General features: G+C 34.5%; 1 protein-coding gene across 4 annotated transcripts in view; it reads left to right on the top strand.

The window, feature by feature from the left end:
- Positions 1–17,780, top strand: part of LOC111154426 (SWI/SNF-related, matrix-associated actin-dependent regulator of chromatin, subfamily a, containing DEAD/H box 1) — a 75,784-nt gene extending 58,004 nt beyond the window's left edge. For 3 of the 4 annotated variants that reach the window (XM_022514031.1, XM_022514038.1, XM_022514048.1), the window contains exons 12-24: positions 931–1,030; positions 1,716–1,775; positions 1,877–1,952; positions 3,045–3,180; positions 3,685–3,822; positions 6,103–6,198; positions 6,291–6,408; positions 6,626–6,747; positions 8,427–8,615; positions 9,238–9,356; positions 10,510–10,692; positions 11,677–11,786; positions 15,975–16,240. In XM_022514031.1, coding sequence (XP_022369739.1) covers positions 931–1,030; positions 1,716–1,775; positions 1,877–1,952; positions 3,045–3,180; positions 3,685–3,822; positions 6,103–6,198; positions 6,291–6,408; positions 6,626–6,747; positions 8,427–8,615; positions 9,238–9,356; positions 10,510–10,692; positions 11,677–11,786; positions 15,975–16,036 — 1,509 coding nt within the window. In that variant the 3' untranslated portion in view covers positions 16,037–16,240. Of the gene's footprint in view, positions 1–930; positions 1,031–1,715; positions 1,776–1,876; positions 1,953–3,044; positions 3,181–3,684; positions 3,823–6,102; positions 6,199–6,290; positions 6,409–6,625; positions 6,748–8,426; positions 8,616–9,237; positions 9,357–10,509; positions 10,693–11,676; positions 11,787–15,974 lie in introns of all 4 variants that reach the window. The other variant, XM_022514024.1, reaches the window with a different exon arrangement.
- The last annotated feature ends 2,755 nt before the right edge of the window (positions 17,781–20,535 follow it).

Here is a 20,535-nt window from a genome sequence, read left to right as displayed (position 1 = left end):
TTAGCTTGGTGATTTTTTACATATATGTGCACCTGTGTGACCACCCTCTCCAGATCAACATTTCTATCATCCCAGAACATTCCCTCATGCTCCTTTTCAGTCATTGCCACTACCACTCTTTGGACACCTATAACTATAGATTTTTTTTTTCAATTTTTGAACTTTATATTAATAGAGCCATATAGTATATACTGTTTGTTTCTGGTTCATTTGGTGCATGATAAAGTTACTGAGTTTCATCTGTGTTCTTACATGTATCAGTAGTTTGGTGTTTTATTGACATGCGGTAGTCCCTAGTATAAACATGCTACAACTTAATTTATCCATTCTCCTGTTGAAGATTTAAATTATTTCCAGTATTTGGCTAGCTACTGACAGTAGATAAAACTACTGTCAACATTCTTACTCAAGTCTCTTCATGGACATATGTTCTTATAACTCTTGAATATACTCTGAGAAGTGAAATTTGGTGGATAATAGGTATATATTCAAATCCAGTTAGTCATTGGAACATGGTTCTTAATCTATCCAGTATGTATAAAATATTTGTTTTATATAAAACAGTGACCAAGATTATGTCCTTTGTATACATTGCAAAGCTCTTCCATATTATGTGTCCCATTTTAACTAGAAGTTAGGATACATCCTGCTCATTAAACTAAGTTACAGTATATAACTAGTATGTATAACTAGTATAGTATAGTATATAGGATATATAGTTTAACTCATTAAACCAAGTTATAGTATCATTTGGAGATTATGATCTGTTTTATCTGTCACTGAGAACTAAGAACATGATAGAATTCTCATAGGGTTGCATTTTAGGGAATCAAAAATAAAACCAGAAATATTATTTTTCCTTTTTTGTTTTCTAGTATTTTTTGTTTGTTTTAAAATTTCATGTATTGTCTTTTAAACATTCAATTTTAGGGCCTAGGAAAAACTATTCAAGCCATTGCATTCCTGGCATACCTCTATCAGGAGGGTAATAAAGGTCCTCATTTGATCGTTGTTCCAGCGTCAACTATAGGTTTGTAATACTGTGAACAACCGTACTTGACTGTTTAGTGTTTTATACAGGGAGAAGAAAAACTGTTTATGTGTGATTTCTTAGTTTGTGGAGGTGAATATTGATTCTGTGGTTCCCTTATACTTTTCCCCCCTTTGTGTATGTATGTGTATTTGATTGTACTGGACATCTTTTAAAAGAAAATATCTCAAATACAAGTCAGTTATTCAGCTTTTAAATTATTATACCTCAAGGACCATCGATCAGATCATTTGTTTTTGTAATACTTTTAAAAAATTGTTGTAATGAAAAAAATTGTTTTAATGAGTACCTAATTTAAGAGAAACAAGTGCTTTTAAATTTATAATTAAGCATTTATTGAATCAGAAAGTATACAGTTAATCCCCACTGAAAGTACTTAATTGATTGAATGTGGACTAGAACAAGTGAATGTACGTATGAACATAATCCAAAAAAACGTCTTTAAATAGGAATTTAATCATCCTATAAATATAATGATTGGTCCTCTGCCTTTTGTTTTATATCTCAAAATTATTTCAAACATCAGGAGTAAAATTATGAAGGGTCTTTGTTTTTTAAAGATCTTGTATTATTTTGCAAAAGAAAAATTTCTGGATAGAACTCATTTCACTGTATACACCTAACCTATTTAGCAGATGCAAGTAATACCTCTCTTGTTACCTAGATAACTGGTTAAGAGAAGTTAATTTATGGTGCCCCACTTTAAAGGTGCTCTGTTACTATGGTAAGAATGTCATTTTGCTTTAATTGGAAATTTATTTAAAATCCTAACATATTGCAAAGTACACTAAATAAATCAACGTGTGTGTTGTTTTTAAATTACAGGCTCTCAAGAAGAACGTAAACAGATTAGATATAACATCCATAGTAAATACGAAGAATATAATGTAATTGTGACCACGTAAGTATTGAGAAAAAAATATTGCGGGGGAGATATTGTGTAACCCTATATTTAAAAAAATATATTTAAAATATGCTAATAGTAACAGGAAAGAAAGTACAGGCTAAGGACCATGCAACAAAAGTAGTGGAATGACTTATGTTGAGTATTCAGGCATGTTTCAATTTTTTACTAGTACAACAGGTGACTGATACTGGTTATAAAAAGGTTTTGTCCATGTGATTGAAAGCATAGTTTTATAGAATTGTTTCAGTTAAACTTCAAGTGAAATTGAAGAAATGCCACCAAAATCATTGTAATATTTGTAACTTATAAATGTTAATTATTAATAATTAAGTATTAAATACATTGGAATCTCACTCTAAATGAAAAAATTGACTTAAAATAGAAGGATGGAAAATAGAACTTTGAATAAGTTAGTCATTACTTGGTATAACCGTTTAGCATAAATATCTAACAAAGAACTTAATGCTGTCATGTTGCACTTTTAAATATAGGTTATGTCAAGTTCATATTAACTATCAGTATTTAGTTACTATTTCTATCAACTGACTTCTGTAGGAGGCCATAATTAAAAGATGAATCCAAAATTCATCTTTCCTACATAAAATAGACTCCATTTTTATATATAGTCCAGTACTGCTAGCTACTATTAACTGTTTTTTCTTGGATGTACTCTACTAGTTTAATACAGTACTATTATGTTCTTAACAAATGTCTTCATTTTATGTTATTTTTCCCCCTGCTTTTGTTCTGAAAATGTAACAGTTCCCTAAATGTGTAGCAGTTGCAGATAACATACAAATTTTGCCCAAATTGGTTTCTTCTTAGTTCTATAGAAGTTGTCTAATTATAACATTAAAATTTTCCTTTACCTACATATTGCAGCTTTTATAACTTGGTTACATGTACATAAATAGTTATTGTATACAAGTGGGTCAGTATTTATTTGAACACCAACTATGTCCAGTGGTATCTTTCAGATACTGGCTACTAGAAATGTATAAATAAAAGTAATTTTAGAAAACAAAGTCTCACTATGGTCCAGGCTTTTAAATGTATAACCTTAGAGAATTTTTTTTTTCGTGATAGGTATAATTGTGCAATCAGCAGTTCTGATGATCGTAGTCTGTTTCGACGGCTGAAACTCAATTATGCGATTTTTGATGAGGGCCATATGCTAAAGAATATGGGCTCCATCCGCTACCAGCACCTTATGACAATTAATGTAAGAGTATTTTGTGAATGTTTCCAATTATAATGAAGTTATGTGTTGTTTTAATGTTTTAATGTATTTAGTATTTTATATCAGGGGTCAGCCAACTTTCTCTGTAAAGATCCAGGTAATAAGTATTTCATGCTTTGTGGGCCTTCCTCTGTGACTTGTTCTTTGCTTTTGTTTTGTTTTGTTTTTCATACTCCTTTAAAAATATAAAACCCATTTTTATTAGCTCATGAGCCTCAATTTACCAACCCCTATTCTATGTGATAAACTTTATGAATATCAAATACAATCAAGTTACCTACTTATAAAATGAAACCATTAGTTTTATACTTTCTACCTCAAAATACAATAGATGATAATTTTTCTAAATTACTAGTCTTCATCTCAGAATGTTACATCATTAGTAATAAAGGTTTTAATTTTTTTTTCCTCCCCTTCTGAAGGGTGTAGAGAGGAAGGACTTGGCTCTTTAAAAAAGAAAAGCTAATCTAAATTTTACTTTCACAGGCAAATAACCGTTTGCTGCTCACAGGCACACCTGTACAGAATAATCTGTTAGAACTCATGTCACTGTTGAATTTTGTTATGCCACACATGTTTAGTAGTAGCACCAGTGAAATACGAAGAATGTTTTCTTCTAAAACAGTAAGCATAAATTTATATTTTCTCCCGAATATATTACTTTGTGTTTTTTGTTTTTTTTTTTAAGATTTTTATTTATTCATTTATTTGACAGATCACAAGCAGGCAGAGAGGCAGGCGGGGTTGAGGGAGGAGCAGGCTCCCCGCGGAGCAGAGAGCCTGATATGGGGCTCGATCCCAGGACCCTGAGATCATGACCTGAGCCGAAGGCAGAGGCTTAACCCACTGAGCCACCCAGGCGCCCCACTTTGTGTTTTATATAGGAACTCTTCTGTCTTTTTTTCTTGTTCTCATAGTGTATACATGATACTAAGTTTAAGTAGTTGCTACACCTATATGACTTGGAAAGTCTGCCAAAATACCATGGGAAATAAATTGGTGACATATGTAATTGATAGCCAAAAGTTTTAGTTTTAATATCCTAATATTCTGAAATGACAATTCTAAATTAGTGGAGTGTTCAGATATAGAATATGTGGGGAAGGTTTGGTCATTGCATTTACCTTACTAAAATTTGGTGAATTAGTAGCATTTCTTTATAGGTAAACTGTAGAACTGGACAAAAGTAGATTATCCAGAACACTCCTATACTGGGAAAAATGTTTTGAAATAAAAGTCCATAAATTCAGAAGTAACAGGTTTTTTTTAAATTTTCATTTATTTTGGAGAGAGAGCGGTGGGGGTGGAATGGTGGAGGGTGGAAAGGTGAGGCATGGAGAGGGAGAGGTAGGATCTCAAGCAGACTCCTGGCTGAGCCCATGACCCAGAAGGTCAGAACCTGAGTCAAAACCTAGAGTCAGATGCTCAACTTACTGTGCCATCCAGGTACCCCAGAGTAGTAATTTCTTACATTACACAAAGAAATTCTCTATATAAGAAAATCTGGTTAATTTTCTCCATGTTGCTTAGAAAAAGTACAGTATAGGGATGCCTAGATGGCTCAGCTGGTTAAGTGTCTAACTCTTGATTTCAGCTCAGGTCATGATCTTGGAGTCGTGAGATCAAGCCCCACGTCAGGCTCCGCACTCAGTTTGGAATCTGAGTCTGCTTGAGATTGTTTCTCTCCCTCTCCTTCTGCCCCTCCCTCTGCTCACATACCCGCACATGCTCTCGCTCAATGAAAGAAAGAAAGGAAGGCAGGAAAAAGAAAAGAAAAAAGATCTTTTTTTTTTTTTAAGATTTTATTTATTTATTTGATAGAGATCACAAGTAGGCAGAGAGTCAGGCAGAGAGAGTGGGGGGGGAAGCAGGCTCCCTGCTGAGCAGAGAGTCCGATGTGGGGCTTGATCCCAGGACCCTGGGATCACGACCTGAGCCGAAGGCAGAGGCTTAACCCACTGAGCCACCCAAAAAAACATCTTTTAATAAAGAAAAGTACAGTATAGTCTTCAGGAACTCCTACTAAGCTCTCCAGTACAGCAGATTTTATATAGCTTCTTAATTCTTTCCCGTTACATATATTTTGCAAAAATTCTCTATGATATTCTTCCACTGTAAATTAACTGCCTTCTGAACTTTCAGTAATATATTCACTCCCACTTGATGGTCTAATAGATTATAGAATATGGAGGACTTCTTCTCATCTTAGAATTCCACTTCTTTAATTCTTCAAAATTAACAGGGCTTAACTAGGAACCATCCGTGTCTTTTAGAACACATGGTGCACATCACCTGTACTAGCTTTCTTTTGGGGTCATTTTTCTAGATATAAGTACAAATTTTCTACTTATCTCTCTTTCTCTTTCCCTTCTCTTCTCCCCACCCTGTTAAACACACACACACACACACTTTCATGAGAGCTATCTGGTAATTTAGTTATGACTCATTAGTTATGACTTAAACTTCTGAACACCATCGTAGTTCAATTTTATTAGCTTAGCAGAGTACAGGAAACCTCAAAGTACATTTGGAGCTTGAAGAAGTAGGTTAATAGCCCAGAGTTAAAATGTGGAATTCCATCTAGAATGAAGTGAGCTTCTATGGAAAATAACTCAGATTGTGGTAAGGATGATTTTCACATTCTGTAATCTTGCTAACTGTGGTCATTTAAATGAGTAATTTCTAGGGATGCCTGGGTGGCTTAGTTATTAGTTAAGCAACTGCCTTCAGCTCAGGTCATGATCCTGGAGTCCCAGGATCAAGTCCCACATTGGGCTCTCTGCTCAGTGGGGAGTCTGCTTCTCCCTCTCATGTTCTCTCTCTCTCTCTCTCAAATAAATAAGTAAAACCTTAAATAAGTAAATAAATAATTTCTAAATGGATGTGTTCTTTTTTTTTATTTAGAAATCAGCAGATGAGCAAAGTATATATGAAAAGGAGAGAATAGCACACGCGAAACAAATTATAAAACCATTTATTCTCAGAAGGGTAAAAGAAGAGGTAACTTACCTGCATATTTATTGTGATGATTGTTTTTTAGAAATCTGTTTTCTTTATTTGAAAGATCTGCTTAAACTGTTTTCCTTTCTCAGGTTCTCAAGCAGCTACCCCCCAAGAAAGATCGAATTGAATTGTGTGCAATGTCAGAGAAACAGGAGCAGCTCTATTTGGGTCTTTTCAACAGATTGAAAAAATCTATCAATAACATGGGTATAATCTGATTTTCACAATTGCATGTAAAAAGTAATCCTGTATTGGTCCTACATTTTGTTTAGTCATGTTACAGTGGGATTTGCTCATTTTTAAAAACTACTTAGAATTTGAAGAAATGATTTTAAACTTTTGTTTGTACTGAGATGTATTTCAGCAGACAGCTGTAAACTTGGTTTTGTTTTTTTGTTTTTAATGTGTGCTCTTTGGATTACAGAAAAAAACACAGAAATGTGCAATGTCATGATGCAATTAAGAAAAATGGCCAATCATCCTTTATTACATCGCCAATATTACACAGCTGAAAAGCTCAAGGAAATGTCTCAGCTTATGCTAAAGGTAAGGATTTCATATTATGTTAACATTGACCTTTATTAACACTATTAAACATAAGGTTAAATTGTTAGGCTACCTAAAGATGAGTCAGGCCTCATAAGCATATTGATCCATTAACCCTATATTTAAGAAAAGCATTTTTTGTTAAAGATTTTATATATTTATTGACAGAGACACAGTGAGAGAGGGAACACAGGCAGGGGGAGTGGGAACGGGTGAAGCAGACTTCCCACTGAACAGGGAGCCGGATGTGGGGCTTGATCCCAGGATCCTGGGATCATGACCTGAGCCAAAGGCAGACGCTTAACGACTAAGCCACCAGGCTCCCCCCAAAAAACATTTTTAAGATAAAGTTCTAGATAATTTAGGGGAACATAAAGAACTGAGAGGGCTGACAGTCTGTATTAGGAGTCAACAGACTATGGCCTTAGGGCCAAATATGACAGTGGCTGTTTTTATAAATAAAGTTTTATTTTAACACAGCCACGTCTTTCTGTTTCTGTTTTTTGTGACCTCTTTCTCAGTACAGACATACCTGGGAGATATTGCAGGTTTGGCTCCAGACCACTGCAGGAAAGTCAAATGAATTTTTTGTTTCCCTGTACATATATAAAAGTTATGTTTACACTGTACTGTAATCAATTAAGTGTGCAGTAGGATTATGTCTAAAAAAGTGTACATACTTAAATTTAAAAATGCTTAAAAAAAATGCTGCTGTCATCTGAGCTTTCAGCAAGTTGTAATCACTGATCACCATAACAAATACAGTAGTAATGAAAAAGCTTGAAATATTTTAAGATTTACCAGAGACACAAAATGAGCGATATTGTTGGCAGAATGACACCAATTGACTTGGTCAACACAGGGTTGCCACAGACCTTCAATTTGTAAAAAGCACATTATCTGTGAAACCCATACGCAAAAAAGGTGAAGCATGGTATGCCTCTATAAGGGCGGAGTTGAGGAGTTGCAAAATAGATCATTGTGCCTTCAGAACCAACCCAAATATTTACTGTGTGGCTCTTTACAGAAAGTTTGCCAGTTCCTGATTGAGATTGCCATAATGCACTTCTTTATTTTACCAAAAAAATCACTTAGATTTTATGTCCAGGGCAGTGAGTTGTTTTCTCCATTTGTTTTCTTCATGTTTTTATTATATTTTGTCTACAGTTTTATTAATCTTTATTTTTGCCTCATTCTCCATAGCACCCACCCTTAGTTCTCCCTTACAGATCTTCATGTTAAAAGCAACTATTTGCTTTTTAAATGTTTTTATATTATTTTAAATTTATTATGGAAAATTTCAAACGTGTAAGTAGAATTGTATAATGAAATCCTCTGCCCATGTAAGCTTCACCCATTTTTTTTTTTTAACAGTTATTACCTAGAATGACACTACTCTTGTTTCATCTAGACCCTTCCCCAGGATTATTGTGAGCCAAATTCTAGATATTTCTTCATCTATGAATATTTCAGGATGTTGTCTAAAACAACAAGGACTTTTCCCCCTTTATTGTACCTAAAATAATGAATATTACTTTCCTTTGTTAAATTGTACCATGTAAAATGTGCTGTTTAGCTACTTAATATTTTATCAGATATGAACAGTTTTGTTCAAGCATTCTGGTCATATTATAAATTATCTTCATTTTGATGTGTGTATTGTTCTGTTTTGTTTTAAGGAACCTACGCATTGTGAGGCTAACCCTGACTTGATCTTTGAAGATATGGAAGTTATGACAGACTTTGAATTACATGTACTTTGTAAACAATATCGACATATTAATAACTTCCAGTTAGACATGGACTTGATTTTAGATTCTGGAAAATTCCGAGTTTTAGGATGCATCTTGTCTGAATTGAAACAGAAGGTAATAAAGAAGAATGCTACTCTTCTTCTATTTTTCCAAATAGTTAAACTTCTTTAAAATAATTGTGGCATGATTTGACTTTCTTGAAGCTTTAGCCTATATCTGTTATACGTATTTCTAGAAATTAATGCTTTGAGCATTTAGGGGGTATATCTGGGGATATGTTTTCCTGATTATTTTTCCTCTTTTGAGTCTGAAAAAGAAAAATAGAAGTTAGTAGAATACATTTGTATTGATGTTTTTAAAAAATAATCTTAAATGTCATTATTTCATGACAATCTATGTCACTCATAGATTGCCTCAAAATTAGTATTTTGAGGATACCATGTTATTTAAATACTACTGCTATTTATATGTGAAACAGCTTAAATTTGTAAGATCATAATCCAAATAGTACTTTTGTAGCTGTTTTCATTAACTGTCCTTGAAAATCAAAACAATTAAATCTTAGGTCTGAAGTTTAGAAATTAAGGTAGTTTTATTTATATATAAGCTTGTTACATCTATAACAAGAAATTTACCTTTGCTGTGGTCACTTGATTTTTATTAAAGAAGCAGTTGATCATTAGATACTTATAATTTTATTTTTCCGTGTATCTAATCCATATATGTATTTTCACAGGGTGATAGAGTTGTATTATTTAGCCAATTTACCATGATGCTGGATATTTTAGAGGTTCTCTTAAAACATCATCAGCATAGGTACCTCAGATTAGATGGGAAGACTCAGATTTCTGAAAGGTTGGTATACTTCACTTCAATTTCAGAAAATCTCCACCTCACCTCCAAATAAGAGTAAATGTTGGAATTTTAAATATGTATCAGGCATTTGATTGAATTTTATTACTTTTGAGTCTTCTGTTTGGTTATTTCAAATCATTGATTGTCCTAAGATAAGGAAATTTTTCTAAGTTTTTGATCTGAATTGCATAGAAATCTGTTCCTATATTTAATTAGAGTGTTTTCTCCTTTAAGACTCATTCAGACCCTTGAAGCACCTTACCTTTAAACCAAGATTGTTTAAAAAGCAAAAACCAAGATTGTTTTAAAATCTTGGGTTTTTTGTATTTTAAGAGTGATTGAATAAGTTTGGTTTGTTTATTTTTTTAATTCCCAAATATTAAAAGATTGTCTTAAAAAAAAAAAGGAATACTTTTTCTAGTGTGTTTAAACTGCATTATATCTTTTGGTTTATTTTTTATCAGCCAAAATGCATTTTTTTTTTCCTGCATTAAAGATAGAAGATATGCTAAAAGAGAACACACTACTCTAGTTTGATCTTAAGATCTTTAGTTCGTCTGGTATCAAGAGCAGCTGCTAATAGGCTTCTGAGAATGCTAAAGATTGAAAAGTGATATCCAAAATTTAGATAAGCCAGAAGTCATTAAACAAAGGAGAAAATAACTCTTTGGCATTACTCAAACCTGAATAGTTGAATTAAAGTGAGAACTAGTAGAAAGAGAAATGGTATAGAAGAGAAATGTTATAGAAAAGAAGTTGGTGGGGCGCCTGGATCGCTCAGTGGGTTAAACCTCTGCCTTCAGCTGAGGTCATGATCTCAGGGTCCTGGGATCAAGCCCCGCATCGGCCTCTCTGCTCAGCAGGGAGCCTGCTTCCCCACCTCTCTCTCTGCCTGACTCTCTGCCTACTTGTGATCTCTGTCTGTCAAATAAATAAATAAAATCTTTAAAAAAAAAAAAAGAAAGAAAAGAAAAGAAGTTGGTGAATTGGGAACGTCCCCAGTAAAGTAACTGTAGGAAAGGTAATTATATTACCAAGAGCATGTATTTACATCTTTGGGTTTTTGTTTTTTTTTTTTCAATGCAGTGTGATTGTCTTCAGTTTTAGCTATATACATTCTAGTGAAATTTAGCCTGATATATTTATCTTATAGGATTCACCTAATTGACGAGTTTAATACCGATATGGATATCTTTGTGTTTCTGCTGTCAACAAAAGCTGGTGGCTTAGGAATAAACCTCACTTCAGCGAATGTTGTTATACTTCATGATATTGACTGTAACCCATATAATGACAAACAAGCAGAAGACAGATGCCACAGAGTAGGCCAGACTAAGTAAGTGTTTTGAGTTGAAATTTATTTTTAACCAAATGCCAATTTAATTGGTATAGAATAGTAGAATATGGTCTGTCAGTGTCCTGCTTCATTTTTGTATTTTCAGCAGAGCTTGGCTGCTGATATATTTCATACCATCAGTGTTCCTATGTAACCTATTCATTTTCTAGTAGTTAAAGGAAAACAACCTCCCACATCACCCCAATTAGTTCTGCAGCTGATGAAAACAAAATATACCCATGGTTCAGCTCCTTTGAAAAATATTAGTAGTTAAAAAGTCTTGTTAAACCACTGAAAAGCCAGATAGAGAGTAATATGTATACTATTGCTACCCTGTTATCCTTTAGGAAATACATTATTTGAGTTGTAGATATTTTAGGTGAAGGGTCATTTTGACATTGGATCTTAAAGAGGTGCCAATACCTATAATTCAACTCTACTTTCACATATAAGTAGTGAATAATCAATGTTTTCTATTTGGAGTGTGTTACTATATTTCCAAAAGATCTTGATAAGTTCATTTATGAACTAGATATTTATCTCTACCTACTATGAGATTAAAACTGCCTGTGTAATCTTTGCACTTCACTATACTTTCTTACTTTTTATACCGAACTATTTAGTGTTTAGACAAGTAAAGCGTGTTCCCTTTTATTTTTTATTTATTTTTGTTTTTGTTTTTGTTTAACATGTTCCATTTTAAGATGAATACCTATCTGAACCCAGACTGTTTGTTGTATTAAGTTTTACCAGTAATTTTTGGATTACAGGTATCTTGGATTAATAAGAAAGGTCATGTAAAAGTTACATGCTCAGAAAACATCAATCCCAAGTTTGAATAAAAGGGAATTTAAAGTTAAGGATATATTTGTTATACAGTTTTCAAATTATTCTTACTGAACTCTAAGATGTGTTGTATAGCTTATATGTATCCAAATAATTTTATATTAAATAACCAATGGACATATCTTCTATTCACTTTAGAGAAGTACTAGTTATAAAATTAATAAGCCAAGGGACAATTGAAGAATCCATGCTAAAAATTAACCAACAGAAACTGAAACTTGAACAAGATATGACCACAGTCGATGAAGGTAAGTTGTTTGTAAACAGGAACATCAGTATTTATTTATCTGAAAAGGCATCAAAGTAGCACTAGCAAGGGATTAACAAAGATTGCCCAAATCCTTCACTGGCATACAGTATAGGAAAAGCATGCTCATTTCAAAAGTACTACAGTAACTAAGATTATTTAGCCAGAATTGATACAAACACTGATTTTGGATAATTCTGTCTCCTATCCCTTATCTCATGACACCAAAACCTGTTCTCCTTTAGCTCTGCTGCCACCCACCCAGGTATACAGATTTTATTCTAACAGTAAATCTTTACATAGAACCATCATAGTTACTAGTTAATTGGGGTTTTAGCAGTTTGATTTTTGGACTCCCCACTGTGTTTATATAGACTGCTTCTTAGGGACTGGTTCATTTCCCTGAGAACATATTCACCCAATCTTTTGTGAAATGAGGATGGTGGGAGATAGAGTATAAACCTTATTGACTGCATTACTAGAGCTAAAGAAAAGAGGGGAGGAGAGAGGGCTTTGTCATATTTATATAGTTAATTTTCCTGTTCTAATAGAGCTTCACTGTCTTCTACTATGCCCATATTCAGTGTCCTCTGATTAAAACTTTTCAAAGAATAACCCCTTGTTTTTTTTAAGATTTTATTTATTTATTTGACAGAAATAGTGAGAGAGGGAACACAAGCTAGGGAGTGAGAGGGAGAAGCAGGCTTCCTGCTGAGAGGGATCTGACGTGGGCTCAAACCCAGGACCCCAGGATCATGCCCTGAGCTGAAGGCAGATGGTTAGCCGACCAGGTGCCCCAGTAAACTTTCATTTGTTGATCTGGGGTAAATGGCTGGCTCTGTTGGGTAGGCTTTAGATATTCTACTCTTCTGTTTTAGCTCTATATATTCCTCATCCTTTGGGAGCTGTGTATTACCTCCGTGTCTTGAGTTTGTGGTAGGGGGGCGGGGAGGTTGGTTTAGATGAAGTAAAGTAACCTTCTTCCATTTTTTACCTTTGTTCACTTAAGTTTTTGCTTTGTCTATTCTGCAAAAGTCAGCTTCCATTCTCCCAAAATTTGTTGACAGCTCTCTCTTCACTATTGTCTTTTTCTTCTTTCTCTTTTGTATAGTGCCCCTAATTTCTTTTTACCATGGCATTTTAATGGTATTTCAGATAAGCCCAGTGTATGTCCATATCTAGTCATAATTCACGTAAATTATTTGTATTTATGTAAAGTTGTTTGGTCTAAAATTTTACCTGTTATGTTCACATCAAGTATCTGTTAAAATAGCAATTTATTTCAGCGATGCTTTTAGACTGTTACCTCTAAAGCGTTTAGTTATAAAGAATCATTCTCCCATTTAGTACTCTTTTTTTTTTTCTGTAGGAAATTTTCCTCTGTCTTGTTAAAGCTATTTTTACTAGTTTCTTCTGGTGTTTTATTTGGTAGGCTAAGGATACAATAATGTCCTTATTTTTTAACTATAATGATTTTGTCATCTTTGCTTTTGGTTTCATTTAAATGATTAGGCACTGACCTAATGAGAGTGCATGTACCCTTTTCATCTCTCACAGCGAAGTTCTTTTCCTAAACGAAAAGTATATTTGTAATTGAGTATATCTGTGCTTTATGTTAACAGTCTTGCCCCCCCCCACCATGAAACTATGAAAGAAAAGTGCCATGATTTCTCTCAGAAATGCTTGTCAGATTTTTGTGTTTCTAGAGCTTGCCTTAGTGGTTCTCAAAGTGCAGTCCCTGGACCAACAGCAACAACATCACCTGGGAAATTGCCTTGAGATGCAAAAAAATTCCCAAGCCCAACTCCATCCCTGTTCAGTCAGAAATTGGGAATGGAACTTGATAATCTTACTGGGGTTCTGATACATGCTAAAGTCAGAGAACCACTGCTTTAGAATAAGGACTGGGGCACCTGGGTGGCTCAGTGGGTTAAAGCCTCTGCCTTCGGCTCAGGTCATGATCCCTGGGTCCTGAGATCGAGCCCCACATTGGGCTCTCTGCTCAAGAGGGAGCCTGCTCTCTCTGCCTGCCTCTCTGCCTACTTGTGATCTCTCCCTCTATCAAATAAAGAAATAAAATCTTAAAAAAAAAAAAAGAAAAAAGAATAAGGATTGTGGTTTGGGCATGTGTTATTTTTCTTTAATCTTTTAATGTGATTATATTAATAGATTTTCTACCTTTTAAAACTTTTAATAATGGAAATTTTCATGCAGAGATGTTGAAAGCATAATATAAGTGAATTTAGCAGTTCTAAACATTTTGCTTCATCTACCTTTTTTTCCTCAGCCATTTCTTTTTTTTTTTTTTTTTAAAGATTTTTTTTTTTTTTTTGACAGAGATCACAAGTAGACAGAGAGGCAGGCAGAGAGAGAGAGAGAGAGGGAAGCAGGCTCCCTGCTGAGCAGAGAGCCCGATGCGGGACTCGATCCCAGGACCCTGAGATCATGACCCGAGCCGAAGGCAGCGGCTTAACCCACTGAGCCACCCAGGCGCCCCTTTCCTCAGCCATTTCAATCAGTTATTGACATGACATGTATTTCGAATATTTATCATTCCCTTTAATTTGCTACAATACCATCATTACATCCAAGAAAATTAACAGTAATTTCCAAATATTACGTTTTCCCAATTATCCCCAATGTCTTTTATAGCTTAAAAAAAAAAAAATCCAGATTTCACACACTGCATTTTATTGCATTGTATCTTTAGCATCTTCAAACTTAGAAGAGTCTCCTCAGCCCTTTTTCCTTCTTTCCACCTCTCCCTCCCTTCCCAGAATACTGAATCTTGTACAGTCTTGTATTATACTTCTGCATTCTTGTTGTCTTACTGTCTTCTAGAGGACAAGTTTCAAGTTAGATTTCATGGGCTATTAAGTCTTGAACCTCAAGACAAGGGTGTCTGCGAACTTGAGAGTTTATGGAATAGTCTGTGTTTCTGTGCACATGTTTTTAAATGAAAGAAGAGTAGATAAAGTACTCATAATTTTAGGTTATAATTGGGGTGTGTATGTATGGCAGAGAAAAGTTGTTAGTTTGGTTGTATTTTAGCCACATCTAATTATGAAATTACTCATTGCTATGAATGTACAAATATTTATGAATTGTCAACTATACCATTGTCACTATGAACTAATATATCAGCTCATCTCTAAACAGTCTTAAGTGATTAACTGACACAAGGTGTTTTCCCACTTTAGAAAAATCCTGGGGGCACCTGGGTGGCTCAGTCGGTTGAACATCCGGCTCTTGGTTTCAGCTCAGGTCATGATCTCATGGGTCGTGGGATTGAGTCCCGTGTTGGGCTGCATGCTCAGTGGGGAGTCTGCTTGAGAGTCACTCTCCCTTCACTTGGCAGTGCATGCTCTCTGTCTCAGATAAAAAAAAAATCTTAAAAAATAAAAAAAAAATCCGGAATGCTTCTTGCATAAGTGTCTAGATACTGGAGTCTGATTTAATTGAAATATGGGGCAAACCTTGGGAGAAGGTTATTTTCAGTGGGCACTTTAATCTTCAACTGCTATGCCTTACTCATAATCTTGTTTAGATGTGCCAATTAAGTCTAAGTTAGTGATTGTATCTTTGGATTGAAAGTAAGGGTGTAGATGAATGATTTCTGTTCGGTTGTCTTTGTTTTCACTATTCAGTTTGTTGCATAAATGTTTTTATCGAGTAAACCTGAGTAGTAAATACTGTGTGCTATATGAACAGAATATGATCCAAACTAATATGTGCCTGTCTTTATATATTTCTGTCAGCTCAGAAACCTAGCCTCTAGAGTACTGTACTGGCAATATGAACATAAGCACAGAGGAAATAGCCCTAAATATATGTAGGGAATTGCAAAGGTTGTTTTGCTTTGTTCTGTTTTAGCTTTATTTAGAGAGAGAGAGCATGCATAGTGGGGAGGGGCAGAGAGAAAGGGAATCTTAAGCAGATTCCGATCTGAGTGCAGAGCCCCTCAAAGGGCTCAGTGTCAAGACCCTGAGATTTGGACCTGAGGCAGAACCCAGAGTCAGGTGCTTAACGAACTACACCACCCAGGCACCCCTCATGAAGGTTTTTAACAAGGAGTGATGTTGAAGCAAACTGGGCTTTGAAAGATGATTTAGGAATTCACCAAAATTAAAGAAAATATATTTCATAAAATATTTTTATTAAACTTTTGATGTCCCTTTCTGATCTGCAGGTGACGAAGGGAGTATGCCAGCAGATATAGCCACATTACTAAAAACGTCAATGGGCCTGTGAAATTAAGAATTGTGAATTCCTAATTGATGAGGAAATATCAACTTGGTGCACTCAAGGACATTTACATTATGATGACCACGGGGTTTATGAACATTTATAACTTTTTATAATTTCCATATTACATTTCTCATAGTATGGACAACTTTTTTGCCACTAACTGAATTCTCCAGATGCTCACATGTGAAATTTCAAAAAAAAAAAAAACAAAACAAAACAAAAAAAAGAAAAAAAAAAAAAAAAACCACACAAATATGTAGTCCTGAAGATGTTGAATAATCATTTTACAAAACAGTTTTCTGAATGGGGATTAGTTGGTGATTGTTTGTAACAGATATGCTAATGCTTTAGAAATGTCAGTATTTTTGTAATTATTTCTACCTCCAAATATATATATATTGTCTTTCACTGGATAATGTGTGTAGATTTTTACATGTGCCTTATTTGACAATGCTTATGTCTTGTTTTTCCTTGTCTCATTTGAAATTGTTGTTTTGTTAGTTTAAAGGACGCAGCTGCATAGATTATATAGCTTCCATTTTATTGCTGTTTGAAGCAGATGTTCACCGCTGTCAGCAAGAACTCAACCTGAATTTAAAGGTGGCATTCCATTTACTAACACCCCCAGGTCCTTCCAAGTACTTCTGTTAAAACAAATTTGTTTGGCTAGGCACTAAGTTGTTTTCCAGTGATAGTAACGAAGAAGCCCTTATCTTGCTCCGTGGATTAATTCCTTCTGTTCATTTCCCCACTGCACTAATTGTGCTTATTACTCTGCCTATTCTTGTGCATGTTTTCATTGATTTCCCTCTCCTGGCTTTTGCTTCTCTTGAAACTGTTGCCCAGTCACTTCTGCTCCAGTTCTCTTTACTCTCTAAATAGTAGTTTATTCTTGCCACGTATCAGCACAATGTGGGTAACATTTGTCTAGCCTGGCAGAACAGGTTAACAGGCAATTTCACGTCAAAGCAGACTGAATGTGACTTCGTATTAAGGCAGCGTTAGGTACTGCATGGAAATAGGTCATTAACTTTAAACACTTCTCAAAATATAATTTATCAGTTTCCAGAATTTCCAGTACAGGACCTCCTGAAGAGAGAGCCATTGTTCAATTCAATTCAGTGTGGGTGACAAAGTGAAATTTAGAAGAAGTAAAGTGTCTATTTGATATTTAACTCTTTATTAAATCTTTCTTTAAATTTTTGCCTGTCAGTCTATCTTGCTGTTTTTATTATACATCAGTTTCTTTGTATAACTTGTGAGTTTCATGTGTTTTGTTTTTATTATGTAAATATCATTATAAATAAACTTATTTATAAATCATAGACTTGTTAATTTTGGAAATTGTACTTTCAAGGCATCCTGACTTGCTAAGATGCTAAGGTCATATAATCCTCTGGAATTAGAAGAGTAATGAAGCTCTCAAAGCAATCTTCAGATATTATAAACTCTGAACATGATTCAGTAGATTTACCCAATCTTGAAGGTATATTGGATATAATGGATATATTTTAGTATAATGGGGCTAGAAGAAATCTACAAATATTACTACCTCCTCCTACATTGCAGGACCCAAATCTCTTGGATTGTTGGATATACTACCTTTCAAAATCTCGTAACTTTTCTGTAATAATGTGTCTTTGGGGATAGGCTGTTCTTTTGTTGTTATTAAGTCCATATTATCTTTAATGAGATGTAGTTGTGTTCTCCCTGTAATGCTCTATTATGTCTTGGGCTTAATAAAAATATTTGTGATCATAAGTTGTATTTTCACACCCTTTTTAATAGTTTCTAACTCTCCTAAATACAATATTGAGCTCAAATGAGATTGTTTGTGCTTAATATTGTTTGTTTCTCAATAAACTGGAATTTATTACTTAGGATATATTCCCATTAGTCCTTTCACTGGACTCATGTTCGTGTGAACATCATAATCCATTACCAGTGGTAAAGAGCATGTGAAGCCATAGTTGGAATATCATCTTGACCAACTGAAGCAACTTTTATTTTTTAATATAACTTACAAGGAGATAGAAGACATTTGCCTTATGTGTTTCATAACTATATTCCTGACCCCATAGACTTGTAGCTTTATACCAATAGATACTTATATTGCAACTTTAACTACTCTTGTTTCTAACTGTTGGTGTTATTGTATAGAGGTTAGATAGGAGTATTAGATTTGGTTTACATTTGTGTGGCCCTAAGCAAGACACTTAAATGTCCGTAAAATTAAGCAATTCTTTTAACTCTTTCTTCCCAGATTGTGTGTTTTCTGATTACAGTCTGCAACTCTGATTCATGCATGTTCTCTCTTGCTCACTCAGCAAGGAGCCATTTATTTTGGGTACAGGATGGGATAATGGAATGTGTTGTCCCTTCAGTGAAAAAAGATGGCCTAAAGGTTGATGATGATGCTATGATTGAAATGAAATACTTCCTTATGAAACCTGCCGTGATTGCATTTTATATTTGAATTACGATTTGTGTAAACAACCAGGACTGATGTTGTGAATTTTCATGTTAGATAAGCATTGTAGTTCTCACTTTCTCTGAATTCCATTTTCATTAAAACTTGTCAGAATATAATTTTATGGCAGAAAATGAACATGCATAAGAGGAAAGAAAAGTTACTACCTTCATTACCTGAAGTATTATTTGAATTTCTTTTGTGAAAGATAATTTTTTCTTTAACTTGCCTTGATAACATGATACAGTATTTTGCAGTGAGATTCACTTATAACCTATTATCATTTATTAACTCCACTAGCGATAAAAAAATGTGATCCAAGGAAGCAAGTCATTTGGAAACTATAGTTTGTTTTTTTAAAGATTTTATTTATTTATTTATTTATTTATTTGTCAGAGAGGGAGAGAGAGTGAGCACAGACAGGCAGAGTGGCGGCAGAGGGAGAAACAGGCTCCCTGCTGAGCAAGGAGCCTAACGTGGGACTCGATCCCAGGATGCTGGGATCAAGAACTGAGCCGAAAGCAGCAGGTGAAGCAACTGAGCCACTGGCGTCCCTATAGTTTGTTTTTATGTATAATCCTTAATGATGTATAAAGTATTTAACATCTTTTCTCCTATTTCATAGAACATCGGTGAGATGAAAGAAGCACCTTAAACAAAATCATACTTAGTCCAGCTTTCCTTTTTTTTTTTTTTTTTTTTTTCCTTTCTTCCCCTATACCCTCTCCCCTCTCCCCATTTCTGGCTTCTTAACCATGTTCTCCTTCCTCTGTCCTGCATTTCTAGTATATGTCATCTACTTCATTTTTCTGTTTCTGTATATAACATGACCTACCAAGATTAGACAATCCAATATTAATATTAACATGCAAATTGAACTAAAATATATTCCAGTGCTACAATTATGGTTTAAAACGGGTTGAGGGATAATCTGTAGTTACTTGGAAGATTTCTATTTAAATGGTTTGTTTATATGGGCACTTCTTGCTTTCCATGGTAGTGTGGGACCATAAAAATGACTGCAGGTTGAAATTGTGCAAAATAATCTTAGTCATTGGAGAAGATGTTCTATGACATTTAAATTATTTTCTCAACACATTAAAAACATTGTTCATTGTAAATGAAAAAAGTAGTAAAACTAATTTTAGTAAAAGAAACTGATAATGTGTATTACTTTGGTAAAGAACATATTAAGAATAGTTTTAATAATACCTTCATGTATGATTGCAAGTGAGCATTCTTTTTATACCTTGGCAAATCATCATCATTCTAAGCTTGGATCACCTTCCAGCACTTTATTGCATTTCCAGTGTCATGAAGTATCCCTGCTTTTTTCTTTTTTAATAGGCTTTATTTTTTAGAGTTGTTTTGGGTTCACAGCAAAATTGAGCAGAAAGTGAATTCCCATATGTCCCTGCCACCACACAAGTTCACCCTCCCTCACTCACTATCAACAACTCCATTCCAGAGTGGTACATTTGTTACAGTCAGTGAATCTGCACTGACACGTAATAATCACCCAAAGTCTACAGTTTGCATTAGGGTTTGCTATTTGTCTTGTACATTCTGTGGGTTTAACAAATCTATTACAGTATGCAAAATAGTTTTACTGCCTAAAAATTATCTATACTCAACCTGTTCGACCCTCCTTCCCGATTTACCCCTCACAACCGCTGGTCTTCTTACTGTCTCCATAGTTTTGCCTTTTCCAGAGTGTTCTGTAGCTGAAATCACAGTTTGTAGCCTTTTCAGATTGGCTTCTTTCATTTAGTAATCTGCACTTGCGTTTCCTCTATGTCTTTTCATGGCTTGATAGCTCAGTTCTTTTAAGTGCTAAATAATATTCCCTTATTTGGAACACCACAGTTTGCTTAACCAACTCACTATAGAAGGAAGGGCATCTTGCTTACTTCTAAGTTTTGGCAGTTATCAATAAAGTTGCCACAAACATCCATGTGCAGATTTTTGTGTGGCTTTAAGTTCTCACCTCCTTTGGGTAAGTACTAAAGAGCATAATTGCTGGATCATATGG

Source organism: Enhydra lutris, unplaced genomic scaffold, assembly GCF_002288905.1.
Source record: "Enhydra lutris kenyoni isolate GAN:26980312 unplaced genomic scaffold, ASM228890v2 scaffoldscaffold3, whole genome shotgun sequence".
Lineage (NCBI taxonomy): Eukaryota > Metazoa > Chordata > Mammalia > Carnivora > Mustelidae > Enhydra > Enhydra lutris.
This window is presented reverse-complemented; position numbering and strand designations above follow the sequence as displayed.